The sequence below is a fragment of the Theropithecus gelada genome, chromosome 2 (genome assembly GCF_003255815.1).
Source record: "Theropithecus gelada isolate Dixy chromosome 2, Tgel_1.0, whole genome shotgun sequence".
Classification (NCBI taxonomy): domain Eukaryota; kingdom Metazoa; phylum Chordata; class Mammalia; order Primates; family Cercopithecidae; genus Theropithecus; species Theropithecus gelada.
Window position 1 is genome coordinate 189,810,562 of NC_037669.1, and position 25,483 is coordinate 189,836,044.

Sequence of the window (25,483 nt, forward strand, 5' to 3'; positions counted from 1 at the left end):
CAAATAAAAATAAAATAAAATGCCAGTTTCTCCAGCAGCCAAGTCTATAATCAATATTATTTTAGCCCCAGGAGATATGAGGTCATAATCTCAACAAACAGGCCTCTCTATTCAGGTCAAGCTCATCCCTTTCTTTCTCCCCTAGCTGGTAGCAATGATCTTCTGCATCAAGCGTGAATGTTTCTGCAAATAGGTGCAGTCTTCAAGGCTCCTATCCACCCCACAAATATTTTCAGGGGTATTCTACAGAACTGAGTGCAGGGGAATCCATTTGAGAACAGGAGTTCAAAGATTCTTCCATGATTTATTTATCTTAGACACAGATAGAGAACAAGACACCAGCACTGTCTAACTCTGGCTGAAACACAGATGAAAGCGGCACCCACTCAGACTCCTTGCCTGTCTCCGTAGGGGGTCTCACATCAGCTACGGTCATGGACTAGCATTAGTGGTGCTCCCAGGAAACTGCTGAAGTCTCCATGGAGAAACGGGAAGTGGACACAGTCTGAACGACTCACCTCAGAGCAGGCTTGAAAGGATGGCATTTCCCATTTTCTGACCCTGTCATTTAAATCTCTCTATGATCTGGTTCCAAACTATCTTTCCAGCTTCAGCCATCACTAAATTCCTCACCCACCCTCATTTCCAGCCAAGCTGAACCACTAGCCATGGGTTTTCTCTCAACCATCTCTAGACACTTGCTTTAGACTGCTGTAAGACATGTGTCCTTATTTCCTAGAAAAGGTTGTAATTTCCCCATGATCTGCTACTGAAACCCTCCTGACATTCGGAGCCTCATGCCACGTCCCCCACAAAAGCTTCCTCAGATAGAAATCATTGCTCCCGGCCAGGCACAGTGGCTCACGCCTGTAATCCCAGCACTTTGGGAGGCCGAGGCGGGTGGATCACCTGAGGTCAGGAGTTCGAGACCAGCCTGACCAACATAGAGAAGCCCTGTCTCTACTAAAACTACAAAATTAGCCGGGCATGGTGCCAGGTGCCTGTAATCCCAGCTACTCGGGAGGCTGAGGCAGGAGAATCGCTTGAATCCAGGAAGTGGAGGTTGCAGTGAGCCAAGATCATGCCATTGCACTTCAGCCTGGGCAATAAGAATGAAACCCTGTCTCAAAATAATAATAATAATAATAATAATAATAATAATAATAATAGCTCCCTTGGCATATTACTTGTATTTCAGTGTAACTCACATTTTATTTGCCCATGTTTTATTCTTGGCCGTCTGCTTTGTCACACTGTCTCAGCTCCTTGAGAACAATACCACGTGACTCAGTGTGTTCAACACCACCCACGTGCAAGTGCTCAGCAAATGTGTACCTAGTTGAAATGGTCTGAGGCCTGTTGGGACCATTTTTTGCCAGGTAACCTATGGAAATTCCTCATCCAGAAATTCTGCTGAGTTCAAGGAACAGCACTGAGGAAAAGTGGAACAGAATATGCAGAGACTGCAGTAGCAGAGACTATAGTAGCCTCTCACTCCAGATTTTACATCCAACTGGGAGGTAGAATTTAGACATGGCTCATCTCAGTTGAGTGGAAGGCTGGGAAAAGTATGATAACAGATGTCCAAATCAGAGTCCCATAGAGTCAGAGGAGGGTGCAATCGTTTCTGGGTGGAGTGATTGGAGAGGCTTCCTGAAGAAGATGATATTTAATCTGGTGTTTGAAAGATAACTTGGTTGATGCCTGATTGAGGTCTTACAGGGTAAATGCACGTGGTAGCAGTAACTACTTAAACATACCCTTAGAATGACCCTCTATGGCAGATGCACCTAAATGTATGTTTCAAGCTAGGAAATCTGGCCGTGGCCAACCCAGAGATTTGTTCCTTGTCTCTGAGGAACTTCTGAGCCCCCGTCCCGTCTAGTGGAACATATGTCAGGCCATACAGGGAGCTGAGGCCCTGAGATGTGAGTTGGATGAAGGTTGCTGGGTGGAGGTCATTAAGGAGTCAAGTGAGAACGCTATGCAAACTGCATGATGTTTGCAGCCAGAGGTGGCTTTCCTGCACAGCTCACCACCACTGGAGTATAGGAAGGCAGATACGTTGTCCACTTTGCTGCCACTGGACTGTTTCCATATGTAAGGTGGTTCTCCTGTCTAGCCCGCTGTTACTGGACTCTCTCCCCTGTAGGTGAGCCCCTAATAAAACTCCATGTCTCATTTGCTGGCTCTGGGTCTCTTCTTCAACCTCTTGAACCTGGTGCCTTCCCTACTGAAGTGAATGGGGGTTTGGCACAACAGGTCTTCCAATCTTTCTCATGATCCTGGTACTCAGGTCCCAGGTCTTGGTTATTTCTGCAGATGACATGACCTGAGCCTACCACGAAGTGCCAGATTAGGCCAAGAAAATGGCTGCGGGGTCAAACATCTGCCATAGCCTATGGCCTACCTTGGCACTAGTATTTCTAGCTCCTCTGGCTTATGGCCTTTGCATGGTTCAAGGCACAATAATCAGGAGACTGGAGTTCTAATGTCAGCCCTCTACCACTGCCTTGCTGTGGGAGCATGACTAAGTTACTTTCTTTGCCTGGTAATCAGGTTCATCTTTGCACCTCCAAAGTCTCTGCTAGTTCTAACATTACATGAGTTTTCCTTTCATAAGCATTTAATCTGAATAAAAAAAAAATTAAAAGGAGTAATTCCTTAAGGGGTCTTAAGCTTTGCAACTTGGAATGGCATTCTATCTCTTCCAGCTTCCTGCACAGACATTATGCCTCCTCCTGAAGTATCTAAAAATAATAAAGAATAAGTGTAACATATACAAAGCATTGTCACCCCTGCGATTACATTTCATGTTCTTAAAATCCATGTGACTTTTAGAAAATGACATTGCATAAAGTGGGCCAATAACCTTTGAAGAGATTATGACACCAATGCTGGAAGTACCCTGAGTAACCACACACACACACTCACACACACACACACACACACACACACAAAACAACAGCAAGAATCTTCCATCCTAATCAGGAATGTGCAAAGAATAATTAAATTAATTTAGCTATGTGGCTGGGCATGGTGGCTCACGCCTGTAATCCCAACACTTTGGGAGGCCAAAGCAGGTGGATTACTTGAGGTTGGGAGTTTGAGACCAGCCTGGCCAACATGGTGAAACCCCATCTCTACTAAAAAACAAAAATTAGCTAGCCATGGTAGTGGACACCTGTAATCCCAGCTACTCAGGAGGCTGGGGCAGGAGAATCGCCTGAACCCGGGAGGCAGAGGTTGCAGTGAGCCGAGATCATGCCGCTGCACTCCAGTCTAGGCAATAGAGTGAGACTCTGTCTCAAAAAAAAAAAAAAAATTAATTTGGCTATGTGTATACATGGTAGTGATGTGCTTTACGACAGGAGAGGCAAATTGATGACCTAAGATCAAATTCTATTAGAGAATTTGTGATTTGTGTTTAGACCATACAAGAATTTAAAAAGTCAGAATTTCAGTACCTTTAACTGGGACATGTACTCTCCTGTGTGCCACAGCCCTCACTATTCCCCGTTGTTCATCTGTCTCCACAATAAGTGCTTTGTTACGTGCATGCGTTTCAAAACCATGAGTTTGCAACTTGTAAATATGCAAATATTGTATCATAACAATCAGAAGCAGCAGCATGGTAGCCAGACTCTTACCATAGCCCTTGGCAACAGCCTCTCAGGAAACTAAGTTCAATTCCCAATTCTGCTCTGTCCCTTCCCTTCCCTGGACCCAAGTTTTCTCTCCTTCAAAATGTGATATCCAATCTCAAAGTTTACTTTTAGCTCCCTCACTTGAATGACCTTGAACTGAGTTGATCAAATTGCAACAAATATGCAGAGTTGTTGCAGCCAAAGTTTCAGGGGTCACATTAAACTGGCCCCGCGGGAAGAGCGGTTCGACAAGCCCAGGAAACGAACACAATGAGCCACTTCCCACTCTGGGCCTGATTTTACCCATTCACAAAGTGAGAGGGTTGGGTCACAGCAGTCATTCTCAGCAGGGACAGCACTCCCTCTAGAGGACATCGTGGATTTTTTTTTTTTTTTTTTTTTTGGCATCTACCCAAGACTCTGAAAAGATCAATGCACAATGAATAATTATCCCGCATCCCACATGCCTTTTGAATATCTTACTGGACACTCATGGACACTGAAAAATTATTGTACTTTCCTAAGTCATTTTAGGCTTATCTTGGATATATTTTACTATTATTATACTATAATATACTGTACTATTATGGCATATATAATATTACTATGTTATATTAAGCAATTACAAAATTGTTTATTAAAATTTCCCTAGCTCTTCCCCCTAGTTTATATGTGTTACATATAAACACAAAGTATTTTTCACACTTATAATATTTTGTTGAATTTTGCAGAAATGTAACTACCTGTACTATGTAAATTGGGAGGAGACTGTACTGTTTTCTTCAGAGTTTTACCAAGACTTGTTAACCACTTCACAGTCATCTCAATGGCAGCAAGACTGAGGTATCTGAGTCTGCAATACATAACACACCTGTATCAGTCTGTATTTGTAGATGTTGCAGCCTCAATTATTCTATACACAGGTACAAGCAACTTATTACTTCATTTTGTGTTAGTGGAGTCAGCTGAATATTTATTAAACTATCACCTTTGTGAAACATTATATGTTTTGCTTTTATTTTTACTGTATAATAGGTCATTATATATTTTTACAAAGAATATGTGCAGATATATGTGAACTTTATTTTAGAATATTAAGAGTTAAAAAACATAGTTACAAGAGAGTGTTGACTTTGATTAGATTGAAACAAATAGGTTAGACTTTCCAAATGTATAATCCTAAATTTAAAAATGAGCCTGGATTAGCTCCACAACAGCATAAGCAGTGGTGGCTGACATTAAGTGTTAGAAATGATATGAAAGGTGAAATAAACATGATACCTGAAAAGAGTGGAATTTAAAAAAATAAAATTGAACTTATAAATACTGCTGTTTTTGAGCTGTTAAGCATCTCTATTTTAACCTTAAAATGTAAAATTGAATCTATAGGCTAAAATCTTTCTCTAGTATGGAAATTTTCCTTGTTTTTTTGTAGATGTTACCAGGATTATATCGTCTAAGCTGTATTTATTTGTTTCATTAAGCTGTGTATTTCCTATCAAACATTTTTTCAGGTAAATGTTATGTTTCATAACTCCCAACCAATCCACCAACTATAGTTTTTTTAAATGGGGACATGACCACAATTTCAAATTCTGAAATGCTGATTATATTCCTATGTCTGTTTTCACAAAGCTGTAAAAATCACATCATATTATACATCTTATATGACTATTTCTCATAAAATCCCCCAGTGAGTGTTCACATTATCTGTGGGATTTAGGCAGGGCAGGGATTACTATATCTCTACTTACCAGTGTTCAGAGACATGTTATGCACACAAATTCAGCAAGCTATATTGCTCTGTCCACCACCCAGAACCCCTGAGTCCATCCCAGTCTAATGCACTTGCCATTCCAACCTGGCACATCTTTCCATCAAACCTTTCTGCTTTATCAAAATCATCCCCATTTACCTCGTCAAGGCGGTGGTGTGGTGGTCATTTTCCAGCTTCTTGTAGGCCAGTGCTATGACTCGAAAGCCCTGTGTCGTGTAAATCTGAAGCTCACTAACAAAACTAGTGGGTACTGTGTAGAAAGAAACACAGGGTTAGTATGCAGTATTTACTTAGGCAGTACTGTCAAGGAAATTCTTTACAAACATCCAACTTTTGCCCAAGAAAGCACACCTCTACAAAGATATGTAAACAAGTCAGTGAAAATTCTGAACACAACTACATTGTCAGGGTTGACCTCTTCAGACGTAGTGAAGCTAAAATGAGAATGAAGCATTTGAAAAAAGAAAAAAGATAGAAAAAGTGTAGAATTCTTTTTTCTTCAGTTTAACCAACAAACATTTATTGAAAATCTACTATCCGCCAGGCATTGGCTGTGCAGAGATTAAATCACAAGCTCTGCACCCAGAAATAAGACTTCACATCTACAACTATCGGATGTTTGACAAACCTGACAAAAACAAGCATGGGGAAAGTCTTCCCTATTCAATAAATGGTCCTGGAATAACTGGCTAGCCATATGCAGAAGACTGAAACTGGACCCCTTCCTTACACCATATACAAAAATTAACTCAACCTGGATTAAAGACTTTTAAAACCTAAAACTGTAAAAGCCGGGAAGACAGCCTAGGCAATACCATTCTGGATATAGGCACGGGCAAAGATTTCATGACAAAGATGCCAAAAACAATTGCAACAAAAGCAAAAATTGACAAATGGGATTGAATTAAACTAAAGAGCTTCTGCACAGCAAAAGAAACTGTCAACAGAGTAAACATACAACCTACAGAACAGGAGAAAATTTTTGCAAACTATGTATCCAACAAAGGTCTAATATCCAGCATCTGTAAGAAACTTAAAGAAAATTTATAAGACAAAAAAACCCCAAAAAATCCTTATTAAAAAGTGGACAAAGGACATTAACACTTTTCAAAAGAAGACATACATGAGACCAACAATCATGTGAAAAGAAAAAAGCTCAACATCACTGATCATTAAAGAAACGAAATCAAAACCACAATGAGATACCATCTCACACCAGTCAGAATGGTGATTATTAAAAAGTCAAAAAACAGCAGATGCTAGTGAGGTTGTGGAGAGAAAGAAGTGCTTATACACTGTTGGTGGGAGTGTAAATTAGTTGAACCACTGTGGAAGACAATACAGTGACACCTCAAAGTCCTAAAGACAGAGATACCATTTGGCCCAGCAATCCCATTACTGGGTATATAGCCAAAGGCAGGTAAATCATTCTATTAATAAAGATGCACATGCATATATATGTTTATTGCAGCACTATTCACAATACCAAAGACATGGAATCAACCTAAATGCCCATCAATGGTAAACTGGATATAGAAAATGTGGTATATATACAGATGGAATACTATGCAGCCATAAAAAAGAATGAGATCACGTCCTTTGCAGGGACCTGGATGGAGCCGGAGGCCATTATCCTTAGCAAGCTAACATAGGAACAGAAAACCAAACTTATATGTGGGAGTTAAATAATGAGAACACATGGGCATATAGGGGGGAACGACACATACTGGGGCCTATTTCGGGGGAGGGTAGGAAGAGGGAGAGGATCAGGAAAAATAACTAATGGGTACTAGGCTTAATACCTGGACAATGAATTAATCTGTACAAGAAACCCCCACGACTCAAGTTTACCTATGTAACAAACCTGCACATGTACCACTGAACTTAAAATATAGGCTAAAAAAATGAATGAAACTGAAAAAAACTCGAAAGTTCTGCTCTAAGGATTTCTGTCTGATTGAGTTACAGCCAGCAGAGTAACAATGCAATCAAATGAGATCATTGCTATCATCCAGGCCATTGCAGCATGCTGTGGAAAGCGTCTGGTGGTGTATATAGCAGCCTGGGAGGAGGTGGTTCAGTAAAGGCAGGATTCTGGGGCTGAGGGAGAATCATGAGCTTAGTCATGGAGGCATGAGAGTAAGCTGTGAAGATTAGTTCAGCTCAGGAAAAGCACAGGATGAGGAGTGGTAAGGTCCATCTGGAAAGTTCACTGGGAGTTCAAACCTGAAAGCCTTACATGTGATCCTAAAGAAATTTGAGATTATCCTGGAGCCTATGAGAGCAACTAAAAGAATTGTGAGGTAAAGAGTCTGGTCACAGTACAGAGGGCAAATCAGAGTTGGGGAGACTGGAGGCAGGCGGTCAATCCACCAACTATTGAAGTGATCAAGAATGATGAAGGCATGAGCAGATGCAGTGAAGGACCATGGATTAGCAACTGACAAGACAGAGGCACTAAGTGGGAGCAAGAAATCAGGGATGATACCTAAATGGGGTGGGGGCGGGGGATGGTGGTATCATGCACCAAATAGGAAACTGGGGAATACAGGAAATGAGAAAGACAAGCTTGGCTTTCGTATTGCATTTGGAATGCCAGTGAGCCACCCAATTGGTGATGACCCATAGGCAATTGGATTAATAGATCAAACGCTGTGGGAACATATTTATCTGGAGATACAGATTTGCCAGGTGTAATCCAAGTCCAGTTACAGACCTGTCTCAGGTTGGCAAAAGCTGGCCACCCTCTCTGGTGCACCTTTCATGAATGCCAGTCGGTCACCTCCCATCTCTTGGACAATGACTGTCATTCTTTGCAGAGCTGATGAGAATGGGAACTGATGCAGGATTGCGATTCCTTCCACTGGGACCTGGTTGAGGGATGGGGAAAGGAGAGGAACCTGCTGATATAGCTTCTGGCTACTGGGAATTAACCACTCCTTCCGTAATCTTTATTTTAATAAATAAGGCGGAAGGTCTCACCCATTTTCACACCTGAAATTCAAAGACATATCTGTGACCTTTCAAAACCTGGGGGCCCGAAGAGAGTTTCTCTTTGAGTTTGGGTGTTGTGGGGTGAAGAGCAAGCAGGGCTTACCTGGCTGGCTGTTCTGCAGGGCTTAACCACCATGGCATGTGCTGGCACTCCCTTGATGTGGAAATCGTCCCCAGAAAAAGCCATTTCCTATTTCACAAATAGGATATTTCATTGCAGAGATACATTTACTGTTTGCCCACTGATACTATGTTTGAACCCTCCCCTTGAGAAAACCCTCAGACCACCTCAATGTGTTTTCCGTGTCTCTTCCCTCAGAGGTGAACCAGATTTATTCTGCCACACACACAAAAAATAATAATAATAATGCATTGAAAATGCTGCACAACTTGAAGGGCAGACACTTTTGAATTATTCATGCAATTTGTCTTGTTTTCTCTGTTGGAATGCGCTGTGTAAAGGCTCGTTCTCCATTTCTAAAGAGCCTAGCTTGAAAGTCATGAACATGAAAGGCCAGACTTCTTTTGTGTGAAGCAAGCACCTTCTGTTGTTCTTTTCCTGCACTTCACGGCTCTTCCTGCCCTTGCATGTCTGAATAATTTGGATGGATGGTCCTCAGGGCTGGGGTAGGGCAGGGCAGAGACTGTGATATACATGGTTAATAATCAGTAATTGCTATAATAATGACCCTAAATTATAGTCAAAGGGGCCTTTTGCCCAAAGACAACGCAGTGCTTTGTAATCATCTCATTGAGTGGCTGACAAGGTCCCAGAGAGGAAACTGCAATCCCTATTTAAAGATATGGAATCGGTAACCCAGAAAAGATGGAGGCTTGGCAAAGTTACATCAGATTGCTATGAAATAATGCTCCAGGAGATTTGGAAGGGACCCTGAAGATTGTCTCTTTCAGTGGTGCTCCCAGTGTGCCACCAGAGGCGAGAGCTACATGTAGCGCAGGGAGAAAGGAAGGGATTATGGCTAAGTAGTCGGGGCTGCATGTCCCTTAATCCTCACCTTTAGACCCCACCTTTTATTTCATCTGGAGTGACTCCAGCTATTCAGTCTTTACAGTGTTTCTGGAGAATGTTTCCTTTTACGAAAAGATTCCAGATTGTTTGTCTTGTTTTCTGTTATGTGAACACCACTGGTCTAATTCATTTTATGGTCATGAGAGCCAAGGCGCCAACATGAGAGACAGCTTAACAGGATTCAGCAGTCAGTTAGAGCAGAGCCAAAACTAGAATCAGAAAAGCCAGATTCCTGAACTACATGTTGGCTCTTAAATCTAGTTTAGAGTCTAACAAAAGCTCTTTAGTGGTTTTCCTTTTTATTGTTTCTAGTCTTGGAAATAAAATCAATACTAAATTAATAGAAGTAAGACTTATAGTCACCATGAGTCTATGAGTTATCCTGAGCGCTGGAGAAAGCAATTTCTGATTCCCATATTCTGGAAAATCTTTGAAACCAGACAATGCTCAGAGAACAGTACAGAGATGAGAAATAATTACATAATAATTACAATTCTATTAATATGATTGAACCTTTAATATTTGCCAGGCACAGCACCAAGGATTTTTTTAATGCATCAACTCATTTAATCCTCACAATAGTCTCATTATGTAGATGCTATTATTAGCTTCATTGCACAGATGAAGAAACCAGGCTTAGATGAGTTTGCCCTTCACTACCAAATGTACTCCACATTGGACACCTCACCTTTTATAAGAATTACATAGCTCTGATATTGCCTATGTTGCTCTGGCATTGAAGAAGCTTCTCAGGTTCTCTGAAGAGCAGAGGCTTACCCAGGTGGTGGCTTCAAACATTTTGAGGTCCAGAGGGTCTCCCTGGATGGTCCCATCAAGAAGGATCAGAGAGTGGCAGCTGGCCATCGCCGCACACAGTGGGCCCCATGGCAAAGCCTGGCCTGAGGCAAAGCTGTGAACTTCCTGAAAGCTTAAGGAGAAAAAGAAATGGGTTTCCATTCTATCTCCTCATGCCAAAACAGAGCATCTTGGAGGTGAACAAACAACTTTATAAAACATAATTTAATATGCTTTGTTGCATTAATAGCCACTCTCCAATCCTCCTACATTAATTGCTTCATTCAGCCAAGTAAGTTCACTGAGTATGAGAAAGGTCTCTGAGGTTTTATTTTGTTCGTGGTTTTTTTTTTTTTTTTTTTTCCGGATACAGGGTCTCACTCTATCACTCCGTCACCCAGGCTGGAGGAGGGCAGTAGCGTGATCTCGATTCACTGCAACCTCTGCTTCCCAGGTTCAAGCGATTCTCCTGCCTCAGCCTCCTGAGTAGCTGGAATTACAGACAGCCACCAACATGCCAAGCTAATTTTTTGTATTTTCAGCAAAGATGGGGTTTCACCATGTTGGCCAGGCTGGTCTTGAACTCCCGACCTCAGGTAACCCACCCGCCTCGGCCTCCCAAAGTGCTGGGATTACAGGTGTGAGCCACCGTGCCTCGCTAAAAACATTTTTCAAAAGAACACTGCATCCCCCTCTTCCACCCTGGCCTCTTATGTCCCTATCCCAACCATTATCCCCACCATTTCATTTTAGATGAGAACACAGTCTCATCTAAAAAGCTATTAAAATACAACTCAAATGTTACAGGCAGGGTGCCTTCACTGATTCAGAGTGGGGGCCATTAAGTTCAGCTCTGGCATCACAAGAAGAATGTCGCCTGCAGCTTCGTTAGTCACAGCCCCTTCTCAAATGTGCAGCACAGATGTTGGTTCTCAAAGCAACTTATGCCGTTTGGAGGACGTCTGAATGGTGGAAGCTTCATCCTACGTGGGGGCAAAATCTGCTCCTGGCAGCCAGTGAGAGTTCACTTGCTCCCGCTCCTCCACATGCCAACTTCTTTCAAACTTACGGATCAACTCTGCCGTTCCCCTTCACCTCCCTCCCTCTGGTGTTGCACAGGAACTTCTAGCTGTTCCCCTAATAACAGTTTTATCAGGCCTCCCTCTCACTTTCCTTATTCTTCTTTTTTGGAAAAGTTCCTATTTGTCATTGTCTGATCCTGGAGACCACATTTCAAGACAGACAATTACTTCTGATAATATGGACCCTGCATTTATTTAAAGATAACCTTAAATTGCTCTAGCCCTTTGCTTTGAAAGCAAACATATCGCAATGTTAACTCACAATTCAGCCACATGGCTTCCTGGCTTTTGCATTCAAGTTTCCTTTTGTCACACTAAGAGTTCAAAAATGTCCTGGCTTTGTATTGACCCTGTTAGTTATATTCATTATTATGTGTTAAGAGAGCAACTCATCTTGGTGGGTTTACCGCATACCCGATGGTATTTTAGTAAATATCTAAAGGGAAGAGACCACCAGCAGTATAGTTAACACAGAAACTTAAACTCACACTGAAAAGCAAAATACAGATCGGAAAAAAAAAACCTTATTTTTACTATGAGACGTACACTGTCACTAGTCTGTAATCCTGAGTATATAATTCTGCATTCCAGAGGATTGGGCCAGACTCTGGTTAGCACAGCAAATACATAAAGCTCTCTATCAATCCTCGGTGCATTTTTATCTGAGTATTTCTGGTTATCAATCCCCGATAGCCTTTAATAGTTCTTAAAGTATCCGGCACAACAATCAGGGCTTTTTGGAAAAGAAGAAATATCAGAGATGAGCTCACATTTAACGAGAAGGCATTTAATAGCCTCTAAGTCAGGTGCTCACTTCTTACCTAGAATTAATTCTGTTTTGTTTCATTTTATTAATTAAATTTGCCATTTTTTATTTTAATTTGTTGTTTTAATCATTGGACTTCAACTTTGATCTGCAGGCAGGCAGGCAGGCAGGAAAAAAGGAAGGAAGGAAGGGAGGGAGGGAGGGAGGGAGGGAGGAAAGGGAGGGAGAGAGGAAAGGGAGGGAGGGAGGGATCATTTACCCTCCCTGATATGTTATCAATAACATATCAATTGTCATTACTTCAATGTAACAAGTCACTTTTAGAAACAGAAAGTTTCCAAAGTTTTATGAATAATATGGTGTCAATTCAATAAGTGGAACATTCAAAAGACAGAACATATTGAGTTCATTTTAGATGAGCAATTACTGTGCACCTACTATCTGTGCCTGGTACAGAGCTACAGCACTAGAGATGCAAATCTAAATAAGAACAAGACTGCTCTTAAGATGCACACATATTTGAATAAATGTACACATATTTTGTAGAAGCTGAAACAGAAAAACACTAATGAACCATGAGACGAAGTATATATCTAAATCTACCCTCTAGGAAAAATGAAAAGAACTTTAGAGTTTAACACTTTAAGAGGCTTCTTCTGCACACTAAAGTGGTTAGAAGCACAAGGATCACTTTTTTAATACAGGAATGAGACTTGTTTCTAAATGGTATTTTAATAGGACAAGTATTAAACTGTGTAATTAGCATATTTTATGGATAAATTACATGTCATCTCTATAATGCCAAAGAACCACCATGAACATTTCATGCACAAAATGCTTTGTGATTTAAGTTACAAGTGTTACAGGAGAAAACTTTCATTTTCAAAGGAAACATAAATGTCAAGTGCATCAGAGATTTCATGTTCTGATTCCCCAGGAGTTCGTAGTGAGTAGAAAAAGCAGGGAGAGATGCAAACTCAAACATGGCCACAAGAGGGCCACAGGAGAGGGCTGTGCAAATCTTTAACGCACCATGCTGAGAACTGCCAAAACTGTCTTCACTTGCTAGGAAAAAGGAGTTTCAGCCCGGCGCAGTGGCTCACGCCCGTAATCCCAACACTTCAGGATGCCAAGGTGGGCGAATCATCTGAGGTCAGGAGTTTGAGACCAGCCTGGCCAACATGGGGAAATCCCGTCCCTACTAAAAATACAAAAATTGGCCAGGCGTGGTGGCAGGCACCTGTAATCCCAGCTACTCGGGAGACAGGCAGGAGAATTACTTGAACCCAGGAGGCGGAGGTTGCAATGAGCCAAGATCATGCCACTGTACTCCAGCCTGGGTGACAAGAGCGAAACTCCCTCTCAAAAAAAGAAAGAAAAGAAAGAAAAAGAAAAAGGAGTTTCCAGCAGCCAGAAAGTAGAGTTCTTAAAACTGGAATACCAAGAAAAATGAGTACACTAGCTATGGTTCTACAAATGTTCCTCTTCCCTTCCTGAAGTTCAGGGTACAAAAGTCAGAGCAGTGTTCTTCCTCCTAGCACATCAAGAGGCTTCAGCTTGAACCAAGAATGTTACCTCCCTAAAGGACAGTGTCCTGGTAATGTCTAAATTACTTATACTGTGTCAACTTCATGCTGGAAGCAAATTATATTTTAGCAAGGATTTGGATGCAGTGTCAAAGCTTCATCTCCCGGATTTGTGACTGGCATGGGACTGCATTGGGATGGGGGGAAATGGGTATGCTTTAGTGAGGTTTTGAAGAATTCAAGATGAGAAGTTAAAAGAAGATACTTTGGCAAAAGATGAGAAGTTAAAAGAAGATACTTTGGCAATCATTGTTCACCAAAGCCAAAGTCCAAATGTCTCCATTAGTAATTTCAAGAGAAAACACGGAATTCTGGGAAAAGAGACACTAGAATGCATTTAGTCCAAGGTACTCACCCATTCCTATCACAGGACACGACTCCCCAGAGGTCCAAGCCATCCCTTGTTAAGGTGCCTGTCTAAACAGAAACAAATGCTGCATTTACTCTGAAGATCCAGGCAAGGCGCGGTGGTTCATGCCTGTAATCCCAGCACTACGGGAGGCTGAGACAGGAGAATCACTTGAACTCAGGAGTTGGAGACCAGCCCAAACAACACAACGAAATCACCTCCCTACTTTAAAAAAAAAAAAAAATCCAGGGTCCCCATAGTGAAGACTCCACAGTGCAGATAAATAAGGGATTTCTGTAATGAGAAAATGCTTCACAAACATATTAACAAGATCAAAACTTCTAGGAGGGGCACCATGAGGGGGTCTCTGGAGTGCCCGTTGGAAGCGTGATGAGCTTATGCCAGTTGTCTAACAAGCTGGAACTTAATCTTTTCCAACTTTAGTGTCCTCCATAATAACGACAAAAAAAGTATCTTCCTCACAACTTCAGAGGATTGTTTTGAGGATCTAATGGTAGCCTAAATGGATGGGAAAGTCCTCGATATAAAATGGGTGAGTCCTAGTTTCATAGCAGAAGTTTAAAATATGTCATTAAAATAAGGAATAGAGTGGAATTTTTACCTACAGGGCACTGTGTGTGAAAAGACTCGAAAGAAATGGTTTGCTATTTGGTAAAAAAAAAAAAAAAAAAGTGTTGGTATTTCTCTCAGTACAATATAATGGTTAAGAATTCAGGTTAGGTTTAAACACCAGTTGTATGACCAGAGCAAATTAATCCCTCTAAATATAAGAGCTCTTATTCGTAACATGGTCATAATCTCAGAGAGTTGTGGTGAAGATTAAATGGGATAACATAAAGTGTTTCATTTAACATCTAGCATACAGTAAAAGCTAATAATAATCATAATTACTCATAATTATTGCTCATTTTTTACACAAATTCAGGTCACAATTATCTCTCCCACTCCTGTTTCTTTTTCCAAGTCCAAGGATATAATCTCATAAATAGAATGTCATTTCTTATGTTGCTAGTTTGATCACAAAATAATATTAAAATGGTAGTAAGAGTTATGTTGACTTTCTGTTCTTGGTAGATCTTTCTGATATTCCAATAATTATAAAATACAGCCCTGATCCCATTAATTCTCAACTATCGAAACCTTCAGTATACTGCTGAATGAATATCATTTCAGTTTGGGAAAATAAAAGAAGTCCTCAAAATGAATAGTAGTGATGGCTGCAGAACAGTGAGAAGGTACTTAATGCCAGTGAACAGTACACTGAAAAACGGCTAAAATAAATTTTATGTTATGTGTATTTTACCACATTTAAAAAGTAACTTTAAAAAAGAAGTCAACAACAGCAACAAAAGCCTTCAATAACTCTCCACTGCTTAAAATATATGTAAACACTTTCTAAGCCAGACATTCAAGGTCCACAGATAGCCTCTCCCATTACCAACAGCCTGCTCTAGTCAAAACCACACTCTCTTGCTTTCCTGCCTCCATGCCTCTACCCATGCTCATCTGTTCACAATGCCCTGAAAGGCATTTCCACCTTATTCTCTCACAACTCCCACCTTCACCCCAGCATATGTGTGTACAGACTAAATAAATACAATAAAGAGACCTTAGAATAAGAGGCTGGTTGAGAATGACTGGCAAATAATCAAGGGTAGTTTTAGACAATAAACTACAGATGGGAAAATACAGCCAAAGTTTGATATGAGTCTCATAGTAAGGCACAGTTTAATAAACTCTTCCTTTTTTATTCGTTCATTAATTCAATCAATCTTTATTGCACACTAACTCTCTGCCAGGCAATATTCTTAGCATCAACGATACAGCAGTGACGAGAGTAAAGGGTTTAAATTTTGTTCTTTGTATGAAGGTTGTGACTGCAGAGAAAAGGGATGCTATTTTAATTGCTTGTCATAGGATATTGAAGTTGGAAGGACCCAAAAAGATTCTCCTATTTAGCACCCACTTCTTCTCTAAACCTTGGACTCTGTGAGCTCAAGAGACGTATCTTTGCCAGATCACGCATCTAACCAGGGATAAAATGAAGACAGCCACCCACATTCTATGTCTCCTGCCTTGCAAGAGGGTAAAAGTAGATACACACGATGACAGCAATGGTAAAAACTGACGATAACAATAAGGATGAAACACACATACCTTGTCAAAGCAGACCAGGTTTAACTGTCCACACACATTGATCCTCTGGGGGCTGATGCAGAAGATGCCGCTCTTCTTCAGCCTCCTCTGAGCATAGATAATGCCTGTGGTCAGAGCAGCAGGCAGAGCAGGAGGAACCGCAATTGTGATGACGTCAAGGGCTTTCCTCATCACCTCCTCTGGAGGTTCCTGGACGACAGTCACTCTTTAATTATTACAGACAAATCACTGATGAACAGCATATGACTCTGCCTTTTTGTTTGTTTGTTTGGTTTTTTTTGGGAGACAGAGCTTCACTCTTGTTACCCAGGCTGGAGTGCAGTGATGTGATCTCGGCTCATTGCAACCTCCACCTCCCGGGTTCAAGGGATTTTTCTGCCTCAGCCTCCCGAGTAGCTGGGATTACAGGCACCCGCCACCATGCCTGGCTAATTTTTGTAGTTTTAGTAGAGACGGGGTTTCGCCATGTTGGCCAGGCTGGTCTCAAACTCCTGACCTCAGGTGATCCACCCGCCTTGGCCTCCCAAAGTGCGGGATTACAGGCGTGAGCCACTGTGCCCAGCCTTCCTTCTTTTTGTTTACTTCTTTAGGTCAAATTTCAAGAAATGATATCAGTGGGTTAAAGGCATGACCATGTTTATAGCTCTATCTTTCGCCAAATAGCAATAAAAACAAATGTGATTTATATTGTTACCAGCAAAGAATAACGTACTAGTCTGCCATGACCTCACGAAAACTGGGTGTCTGATTTTATTTAAAATCCCTCGTTCGATAGCTATAAAAATGCTACTTTATTGAAAATATATTCTCAGATTGAAAAGGAAAAATAGTATAAAGTGTGAGGAAAAGAGAAATACATTGATATACCAATCAATAAATAGTTTTATCCCACTATCCCATGAAGTCTGTCTGTTATTATGGACTTAGTGATCAGTTGCTGATTGGGATCTGGAAGTCCACACACAGGTTTCAGGGCTTGGCTTTGTTTCCCAGGTTTGTAAACCACATCCTAGATTAAAGCCAACATGTACAGTACGAAATATATATAGATGAGTATGTACACATTTAATAAAAGAGCAAAGACAGCTTACCCCACTGAGCACATAGACACACAGAGTATAGATCATCCCAACGGTGGCTGTTCCTACAAGGCACAGGAGGAACCTGATGGCATCCCTGTACAACTTAAAATTCATTGGCTTGGGGTAGAGAATGGATCTCACAAGGTCTCCCTTTGCAGTGTTGAATCCTGGAACAACAAACGCACACCGCACACTCTCAGGAGACCGACAGTAGTGGCCTCCTGTTAGTGCTCCTCCAAACCTCAGCACTGCTTTTGTTTCTCTACTGATATTTGAACAGTGTTTAAGCTCAAAGGCAATTGAAAGATAGCTAGAAAAATCCATAAATGCTGGAACGGAAATCTCTATCTCAGAGCCCGGTACTCTCTCTGGCCTTCCTTTCCTCTACTTCCAATTTCAATGCATCCCGGAGATAGGAAAGCCCTGTACTGGGTGCACAGCACAGCTTTGCCAAATAGAATTTTATTTTAAGAAAATGACTCAAACGTGTGCATGCACGCGCATGTCACTTGAATTAAAATTAAGTGGTCCAGTAAATACTGATGGACTCACTTTTCTAATACTTTGCAATGTTACATTTGCAGTTTCTAGCCCACCCTAGAAAGAACTTGGGATTCAGGATTAGAAGACCTGGGTTCTAGGTGCAGCTTCGTCAACTGCTGGCCGTGGTATTTTTAAAAGTTCATTGAATTGTGTGGCCTCAGCCTATTCATAGGCATAGTAGAAGCAGTAAGCATCTCTGCTCTGCTTGTTTGATATGGTGGAAAGAGTTTATATACTGCAAAGCACATAAATAATAATTAGTATTATCAGTACTATCATTTTTACTAACAGGCATATGCCATAGTTCAATTGGTATTTAAAACATATGGATTTATATATATTTGGTGTGTTTTGTACCTATAGGTAAGACTTCTCCTTATCTATGGGTACAAAAAAAAATGGAAAAAATGAGTAAGGCCTGCTATTTGATAGTACAAACGGTGACTATAGTCAATAATAACTTAGTTGTATATTTTTAAATAACTTAAAAAGTGTAATTGGATTGTTTGTAACTCAAACGACAAATGCTTGAGGGAAGAGATAACCCATTCTCCATGATGTGCTTATTTCACATTGCAGGCCTGTGTCAAAACAGCTCAGGTATCCCATAAGTATATATACAGCTACTATATACCCACAAAAATTAAAAATTAAAAAAACTATGATTATAAAGAAAAAACAGCTTCTCTTCACCTAATAAATTTAAGGCACTAGACAAACTGAGCAAAAATATATCATTAAAAATAAGAAAAAGGAGGTGATGCTAACCAGTCTGCAGTACCACTGCTCTCACGGTCCCAGAGCAAGCTGCCTTGGCCTGGATAACCTCTGTTCCACAGAAGAGGACATGCCGTTTGTAATCCGCTTCACTCTGTGTTTTCCAGGGCACAGAGCTATCCATCTTGGGTAACGGAGTTTTGGTGACTGGGATACTTTCTCCTACAGAAAACAAGCATGTTGTTTTGTGAGGCAGGATGACTTCCCTCATTTAAATCATGCCTGCACCCACTCATCATACAACAGACTTTTTTTTTGTGTGCCTACCATGTGGCAGAGACAACCCTAGGTATTGGGGATATAAGCATAAACACAGTCTTTATTTCTAAGAGGTCTGTAGTTCAGAATAGGAGACAGATAAGTAAACAAATAAGTATAATACAGTATTATAAATACTATAGGTATTGTAAATCAAGCACAGATGTCAAGATAGCTGGAAATAACTATTTAGGGAACCTCAAGCTGTGCAGTCAAGAATATGGAGTGTGGAGTATAAAGGGCCATGAGAGCTATCTAGGAGTCAAAGCATGGAGAACTCTAAGTGTCCACAGATATGTCTAAAGGCACTGGTGGGCTGGGCACAGTGGCTCATGCCTATAACCCCAGTACTTTGGGAGGCCGAGGTAGGCAGATCACCTGAGGTTGGGAGTTCGAAACCAGCCTCACCAACATGGAGAAACCCCATTTTTTGTAAAAATACAAAAAATCAGTCAGGTGTGGTGGCTCATGCCTGTGATCCCAGCTACTCAGGAGGCTGAGACAGGAGAATCACTTGAACCCGGGAGGCAGAGGTTGCGGGGAGGCAAGACTGTGCCATTGCACTCCAGCCTGGGCAACAAGAGTGAAACTCCATCTCAAAAATAAATAAATAATAAATAAAAATAAAATAAAGCCACTGGTGACTGAAGGAGGATGTGGAGAGATTTAACCACTTTAATCAGGAGAGTAACATCATATTTATGTATAAGAGAGAGCACTCTGTCCGTAGCACAGGGAATGAATCAAAGTCTGGTGAGGTTGGAGGCTGGGTATCCAATTGGGAAATAATCACAGGAATCCCAGTGGCAAGGGATGAGGTCTGAACTATGACAGCCGGCAGTGGGAATAGAAAGGAAGCACTGCATTCAGGAAACAAGGAAGTGGCCGGATACAGTGGCTCACGCCTTTAATCCTAGCACTTTGGGAGGCAGTGACAGGCAGATCACTTGAGCCAGGAGTTCAAGACCAGCCTGGGCAACATGGTACAATCCTGTCTTTTCTAAAAATACAAAATTAGCTGAGTATGGTGGTGCATGCCTATAATCCCAGCTCCTCTGGAGGCTGAAGCACGAGAATCACTTGAGCCCCGCAGGCGGAGGTGGAAGTGAGCGGGCATCACACCACTGCACGGCGGCCTGGGAAACAGAGTGACACTCTGTCTCAAAAACGGAAAGAAACAAGGAAGTAAGGAGCTACAAAACCTGAGAAAATGTATTGGCAGGTCATAGAGACAGAGAAATTTGCAATGCTTTTCTAGTTCCTGACTTGGGAGAATAAGCAGAGGCTCAACATTATTCCTCAACATAGGGATTATAGGAGGAGAGAAAGAATTGTCTTTTGGCCACTGTAAGTTGAAGTTGCCTTGTAGAATGACCATGTTGAGATGCCTTGTAGGCAGTTTGAGATTTATTTGGATTTGAAGCTCAGAGGAGAGGACTGGACTAGAGATATTTCGCCAGAACTCATCAGGTTTTAGATGATAATTAAAGTCACAGAAGCAGACAAGTTTACTTAGAGACCAAGTATACAGTGAGAAGAGGAAAGGCCAAGGATGCAGCCATGAGCAGCACCAATAATCCAGGAGATGGAGGAAGAGGAGCAGCAGAAGAAACTGAATGGGTATAGTCAGTGGTAGAAGAATTTGGAGAGAGAGAATTATCTTAGAAAGTTATAGGGAAGAGAGTTTTCAGAAAGAGAGCTGGTCAGAATAGTCAAATGGAACAGAGAGGACAATAAGTTGAGAAATTTAAAGAATCAGGCTGGGCACAGTGGCTCATGCCTGTAATCCGAGCACTTTTGGAGGCAGACCACTTGAGGTCAGGAGTTCCAGACCAGCCTGGCCAACATTGTAAAACGCCGCCTCTACTAAAAATACAAAAATTAGCCAGGTATGGTGGTGCACGTCTGTAATTCCAGCTACTTGATGGAGGCTGAGATGAGAGGATCGCTTGAACCCGGGAGGCAGAGACTGCAGTGAGCCAAGATCAAGCCACTGTACTCCAATCTGGGCAACAGAGTGAGTGAGACTCTGTCTCAAAAAGAAAGAAATTTAAAGAGTCCACTGGACTTGGCAATTGGGACTTTAGCAACTTTTACCAGTGCAGTGGGAGAGGCCTATTGCAGAGGCTTGAAGTGCTAATACAAGGTAATGAATGAAGCCGTGAAATAACCGTGGGTCTGTTCTGAGGAACAAGTTTCTAAAGTCTTCTACTGGTCTCTGCAGAGTGGTCAATAGAAAGTCAGAGTTGCATTACAGTATATTAAGGCTACTTTCGTTAGGAAAATGGTAGTTGGCACTGCAGAGTCCCAGCATTACAGGATTTTTAGGAATCTATGGATTTTAGAGGGAAAAGAACCTCCCTTGCCATGATCTGTGACACATTTATTCTTTGTCAGCTAACATAGGAAGAAGGTGTGTACACTTGTCTCCATTACCTGTCTTTCTGGGCTGCCTGGGAGAAATGGATTTGATCTGAACTTGAATGGGAACCATAATACACCCATGAGAGTGCGTTCACAGCCTCCATGTATTCACAGCCTCTCATTTCATCTCCGAGAAACACTCTATGATTCTTCTTTATGTTATAGAAGTATCAGCTGAACATCTCATCATTATGCTATGTCAGTGAGAAATCAGGGCAGTGTAATCTTAAGCAAGTCACCTCTCTGGACCTCAGTGGCCGTGCCTGTGATGTGAGATAACCTCACAGGTCCCGCCCAGCTCCAGCATGCCATTTGTAAATGAACTACAGTGAGTCCGAAACACCAGTGTGTATTTTGGAAGCAGCAGGTTTTTCCAAATGCTGCCTCATGAATTTCTTAACATTTTCAAGCCAGGCCAGGAAGAATTTGAATGACCCCTGTGGGTTTCAGGATGTCGCTGATGATTTTCAAACCCTCCAAGTTTATTTAAAAACATGTTTTATTTAAAATAAACAAACATAAAAGTCACAGACAATTCTGAAAGATCTAATGATCTCTACAATCTTTTAAGGTAAATGAGAGGGTTGTAATAACCTTTTGTTTAAGAAAGAAATACTAAACACTCAAAAACTTGTTATTGTATCAAACTTAACACATAGAAAGAGCTTTAATTTGAACCCACAGATCCATTCACAGCAGGACTGAGTAAGATTTGTGGAAACAGGAAGGTCCCATAGCAGACAGTGCTTTACAGCCAGCCGTTGTCATTCAGGGAGAGAAGGAGTAGGGACCACAGTAGCGAGGAGTGTGGGCCAGGCCACGGAGGTTGCCAGCTGTGGAGATAGAACTGTACCTGTCAGCATGCCTTCATCCACCACACAGCTGCCTTCAATCAGAACGGCATCACATGGCATTAGCACTTTGTTCCCTGTCAAAATTAATAAATCTCCAGGCACCAGGACGTGTGATTCCAGCTCTTGAACTCCAGCTGAAAGTGGGAGGAGACAGAATTGAGTCAGGTTATTTTCCCACAAAAATATAATCCAACATCTGCTTAACTTGAATACCAATGAAAAAGCAACCACGGCATTTTTTTTTTTTTTTTTGAGAAAGGATAACATTCCTCGACGTTGATTCAAACTTTGAAAACAAAAAGAAAAGAATGTAACAAAATAGACTACATAAAATAAAAATCTTTGTGTGGCAAAATAATAAGAAAAAACTAATGACAAATTCAGAAACAAATTTGAAACTTACATTACAGATAAAAGGTTAATACTCCTAGCTGAGCACAGTGGCTCATGCCTGTAATCCCAGCACTTTTGGAGCCTAATGCGGCAGAATCATTCGAGCTTAGGTGTTTGAGACCAACCTGGACAACACAGCAGGAGCCCCATCTTCACCAAAAAATAAAAAATAAAACAATTAGCCAGGCATGGTGACACACACCTGTACTCCCAGCTACTTGGGAGGCTGAGGTGGGAAGACTGCTTAAATTTAAGCTCAGGAGGTTGACACTGTAGTGGGTGATGATCATGCCACTGCACTCCAGCCTGGGTGATAGGGCAAGACCCTGCCTCAAAAAAAAAAAAAAAAAAAATCCTAATAGATAATGAGTTCCTTTTAAAAAGAGATCTCCAGCAAATAACTGTATAGCAAAATTGCTAGATATTATCACTTCATACACACACACATACACGTGGTGTGTTAAGTGTCTGCAAAGCTGTTCATTCTTACCCATGATAAGAGAAATGAAAGTCCTTCCCTCCTTCCTCATTGCCTGCCTGCCTTCCTTTACTTCTTTTCTTCCTTATTCAGTCTTAAAGCTATTAGGGCTGGTGTAAGATAGGCATCCCTGCAGGGGGCTGGATGGGGTGGGCTGGCAGCCTGCTCTGGGGTATTGGAGCCTAAGCAGGATGGAAGGGTGTTTCCATGACCTGGTACAGGGTGTCAGAGCTTGAGCAGGGACAGAAGGGCCCCCATGGTGGCAGTGGCCTGCTGTGGGATGTTGGGACCCAAGCAAGGTGAAAAGGGAGTCTACATAGGAGTGGGATGAGGGGCAGTGGGAGCATCAGTGGTGATGAAAGATTGGTTGCATCCAGGCAGAAATGGTACAATAAGTACAGTAGTCTCCCTTGATCTCCAGTTGCACTTTCCATGGTTTCAGTTACCTACAGTCAACTTCAGTCAGAAAATATTAAGTGGACAATCCCAGAAATAAACAATGTATAAGTTTTCCAACTGTGCACCATTCCAAGTAGAGTAATTAAATCTAGTGCTATGCGCTCCATCCCACCCGGAACAGAATCCATGCTGTATACACTCCCTGCTTGTTAGTCACCTGACTATTACATTGCCTGTTGCAGTATCCCTGTGCTCATTTCAGGTTACCCTTATTTTACTACTTGTGCCCCAAAGCACAAGAGTAGTAATGCTCTCAATTCAGTTATGCCAAAGAGAAGCAGTAAAGTGCTTTCTTTAAGTGAAAAGGTGAATTTTCTCAACTTAAAGAAAACAAAACTGTATGCTGAGGTTGCTAAGATCTACAGTAAGAATGAATCAACTATCTGTGAAGTTGTGAAGAAGGAAAAAGAAATTTATGCTAGTTGTGCATCGCACCTCAAACTGCAAACATTACAACCACAGTGTGAAGTGCTTAGATAAAATGGTAAAGGCATTAAATGTGTGGGTGGAAGACATAAACAGAAATGTGTTCCAAATGACAGTGATCAGACTCAGTACTACCCATGGTTTTAGGCATCTACCTGGGGTCTTGGAATGTATCCCCTGCAGATAAGAGGGGACTCCTGTAGATATAATGAGGTTAACTAGCCAGGTTTGTCACTGAAGAAAGGAAGTTACAAATAGAAAAAGAGACACAACTACAAAAAACCCTGTGGTAGTAGATTCCAATGAAAAATATCAATGTACTAGATAGAGAGAAATAATATAGATGTAAATATGTGTGATTATAAGAATATATAAACATGTTTGGTAGTCTTTTTGTTTATACACCAACAGTAATGAGCACATCCAGTGCCCAGATTTTGGCTTCTAAATTCCCTTTCTCACAATAAAAAGGCTTCCTTAGAGAAACGACTGAGTACAGGCTGGGCCAAGAAAAGTATAATGTAAGCTAGAACATCTTGTTGTGCCATTAAGTAAAGAAATGCTCAAAGAATGATGGGGACATATCACAAAACTATCAAAGCCAACTTTAAAGGGGTCTCACTGCCTAAATCTGTAACAATTTGAACATCAAAGTAAATAACAATAAGAAAGAACCATAACCATCAAATAAAATAGGGATTTATGAGTTCATAATGACTTAAGTAAATGAATAAATAAATTAAGGAGAAGAGACAGATTTTCCATGCAGCAAAATGGCAATTAATTAATGTAGAAGGAGAGATAACATTAGAAAAATCATCATTTGGCAACTATCAAGGTAATAATTAATTTGGCCAAGAAACACCAATGTATACTAAAACTAGAGGGTGAAAAATTGATGAAGATGGTTTATTTATATCATCTCAAAGTATCTCTCAACAAAATAACCATTAATTACAAAAAGGAAAAGAATAAATATGCAATGGAGAAACCTGGCAGACACCATTTAATTAAGTAATATAAGTTAGCATCACCAGTAATAGGACAAATTGAAATTATGCACCATCTGAGAGGAAGCAGTGAAAACACAGCATCATGTCTGTGATATTCCAGCCAAAAATGCATACCCTGAATTTAACTATGAGGAAACATCAGCAAATGCAAACTGAAGGACATTCTATAAAATAACCAGAGTCAGAGGAGTCAAAGTCACAGAATTCAACTAAAAATTGAAGATTAAAGAGACATAGCAAACAACAGCATTGTGTAATCCTGTATCTCTTTTCTATTAGAACATTATTGAGACGATTGGCAAAACATGAACAAGGTCTGACCATTAGTTGGGAGAAATGTGTCAATATTAATTTCCTGGTTGCACTGTCCTTCATGTAGGAAAATGTCTTTGTCTTTAAGAAATACACAGTAGACCCCATCTGTCCATAAAAAAAAAAAAAAAAAAAAAAAAAAAAAATTAGCCAGGCATGGTGGCACACACTGGAAGCTGAGGCGGGAGGATTACTTGAGCCCAGGAGATCGAGGCTGTAATGAGCTATGATTGCACCATTGCACTCAAGCTGGGCAACAG

The 25,483-nt window shown here is 41.1% G+C and overlaps 1 protein-coding gene across 1 annotated transcript in view; it reads right to left on the bottom strand.

Moving 5' to 3' along the window:
- ATP13A4 (ATPase 13A4) overlaps positions 1 to 25,483 on the bottom strand; it is a 156,842-nt gene that overhangs the window by 48,903 nt on the left and 82,456 nt on the right. The window contains exons 9-17 of the mRNA XM_025376149.1: positions 22,142 to 22,276; positions 18,598 to 18,768; positions 17,296 to 17,453; positions 16,205 to 16,393; positions 14,033 to 14,094; positions 10,226 to 10,376; positions 8,522 to 8,608; positions 8,141 to 8,294; positions 5,563 to 5,674 (exon numbers count right to left, since the gene is read on the bottom strand). Of these exons, the coding sequence (XP_025231934.1) occupies positions 5,563 to 5,674; positions 8,141 to 8,294; positions 8,522 to 8,608; positions 10,226 to 10,376; positions 14,033 to 14,094; positions 16,205 to 16,393; positions 17,296 to 17,453; positions 18,598 to 18,768; positions 22,142 to 22,276 (1,219 nt within the window). The remainder of the gene's footprint in view (positions 1 to 5,562; positions 5,675 to 8,140; positions 8,295 to 8,521; positions 8,609 to 10,225; positions 10,377 to 14,032; positions 14,095 to 16,204; positions 16,394 to 17,295; positions 17,454 to 18,597; positions 18,769 to 22,141; positions 22,277 to 25,483) is intronic.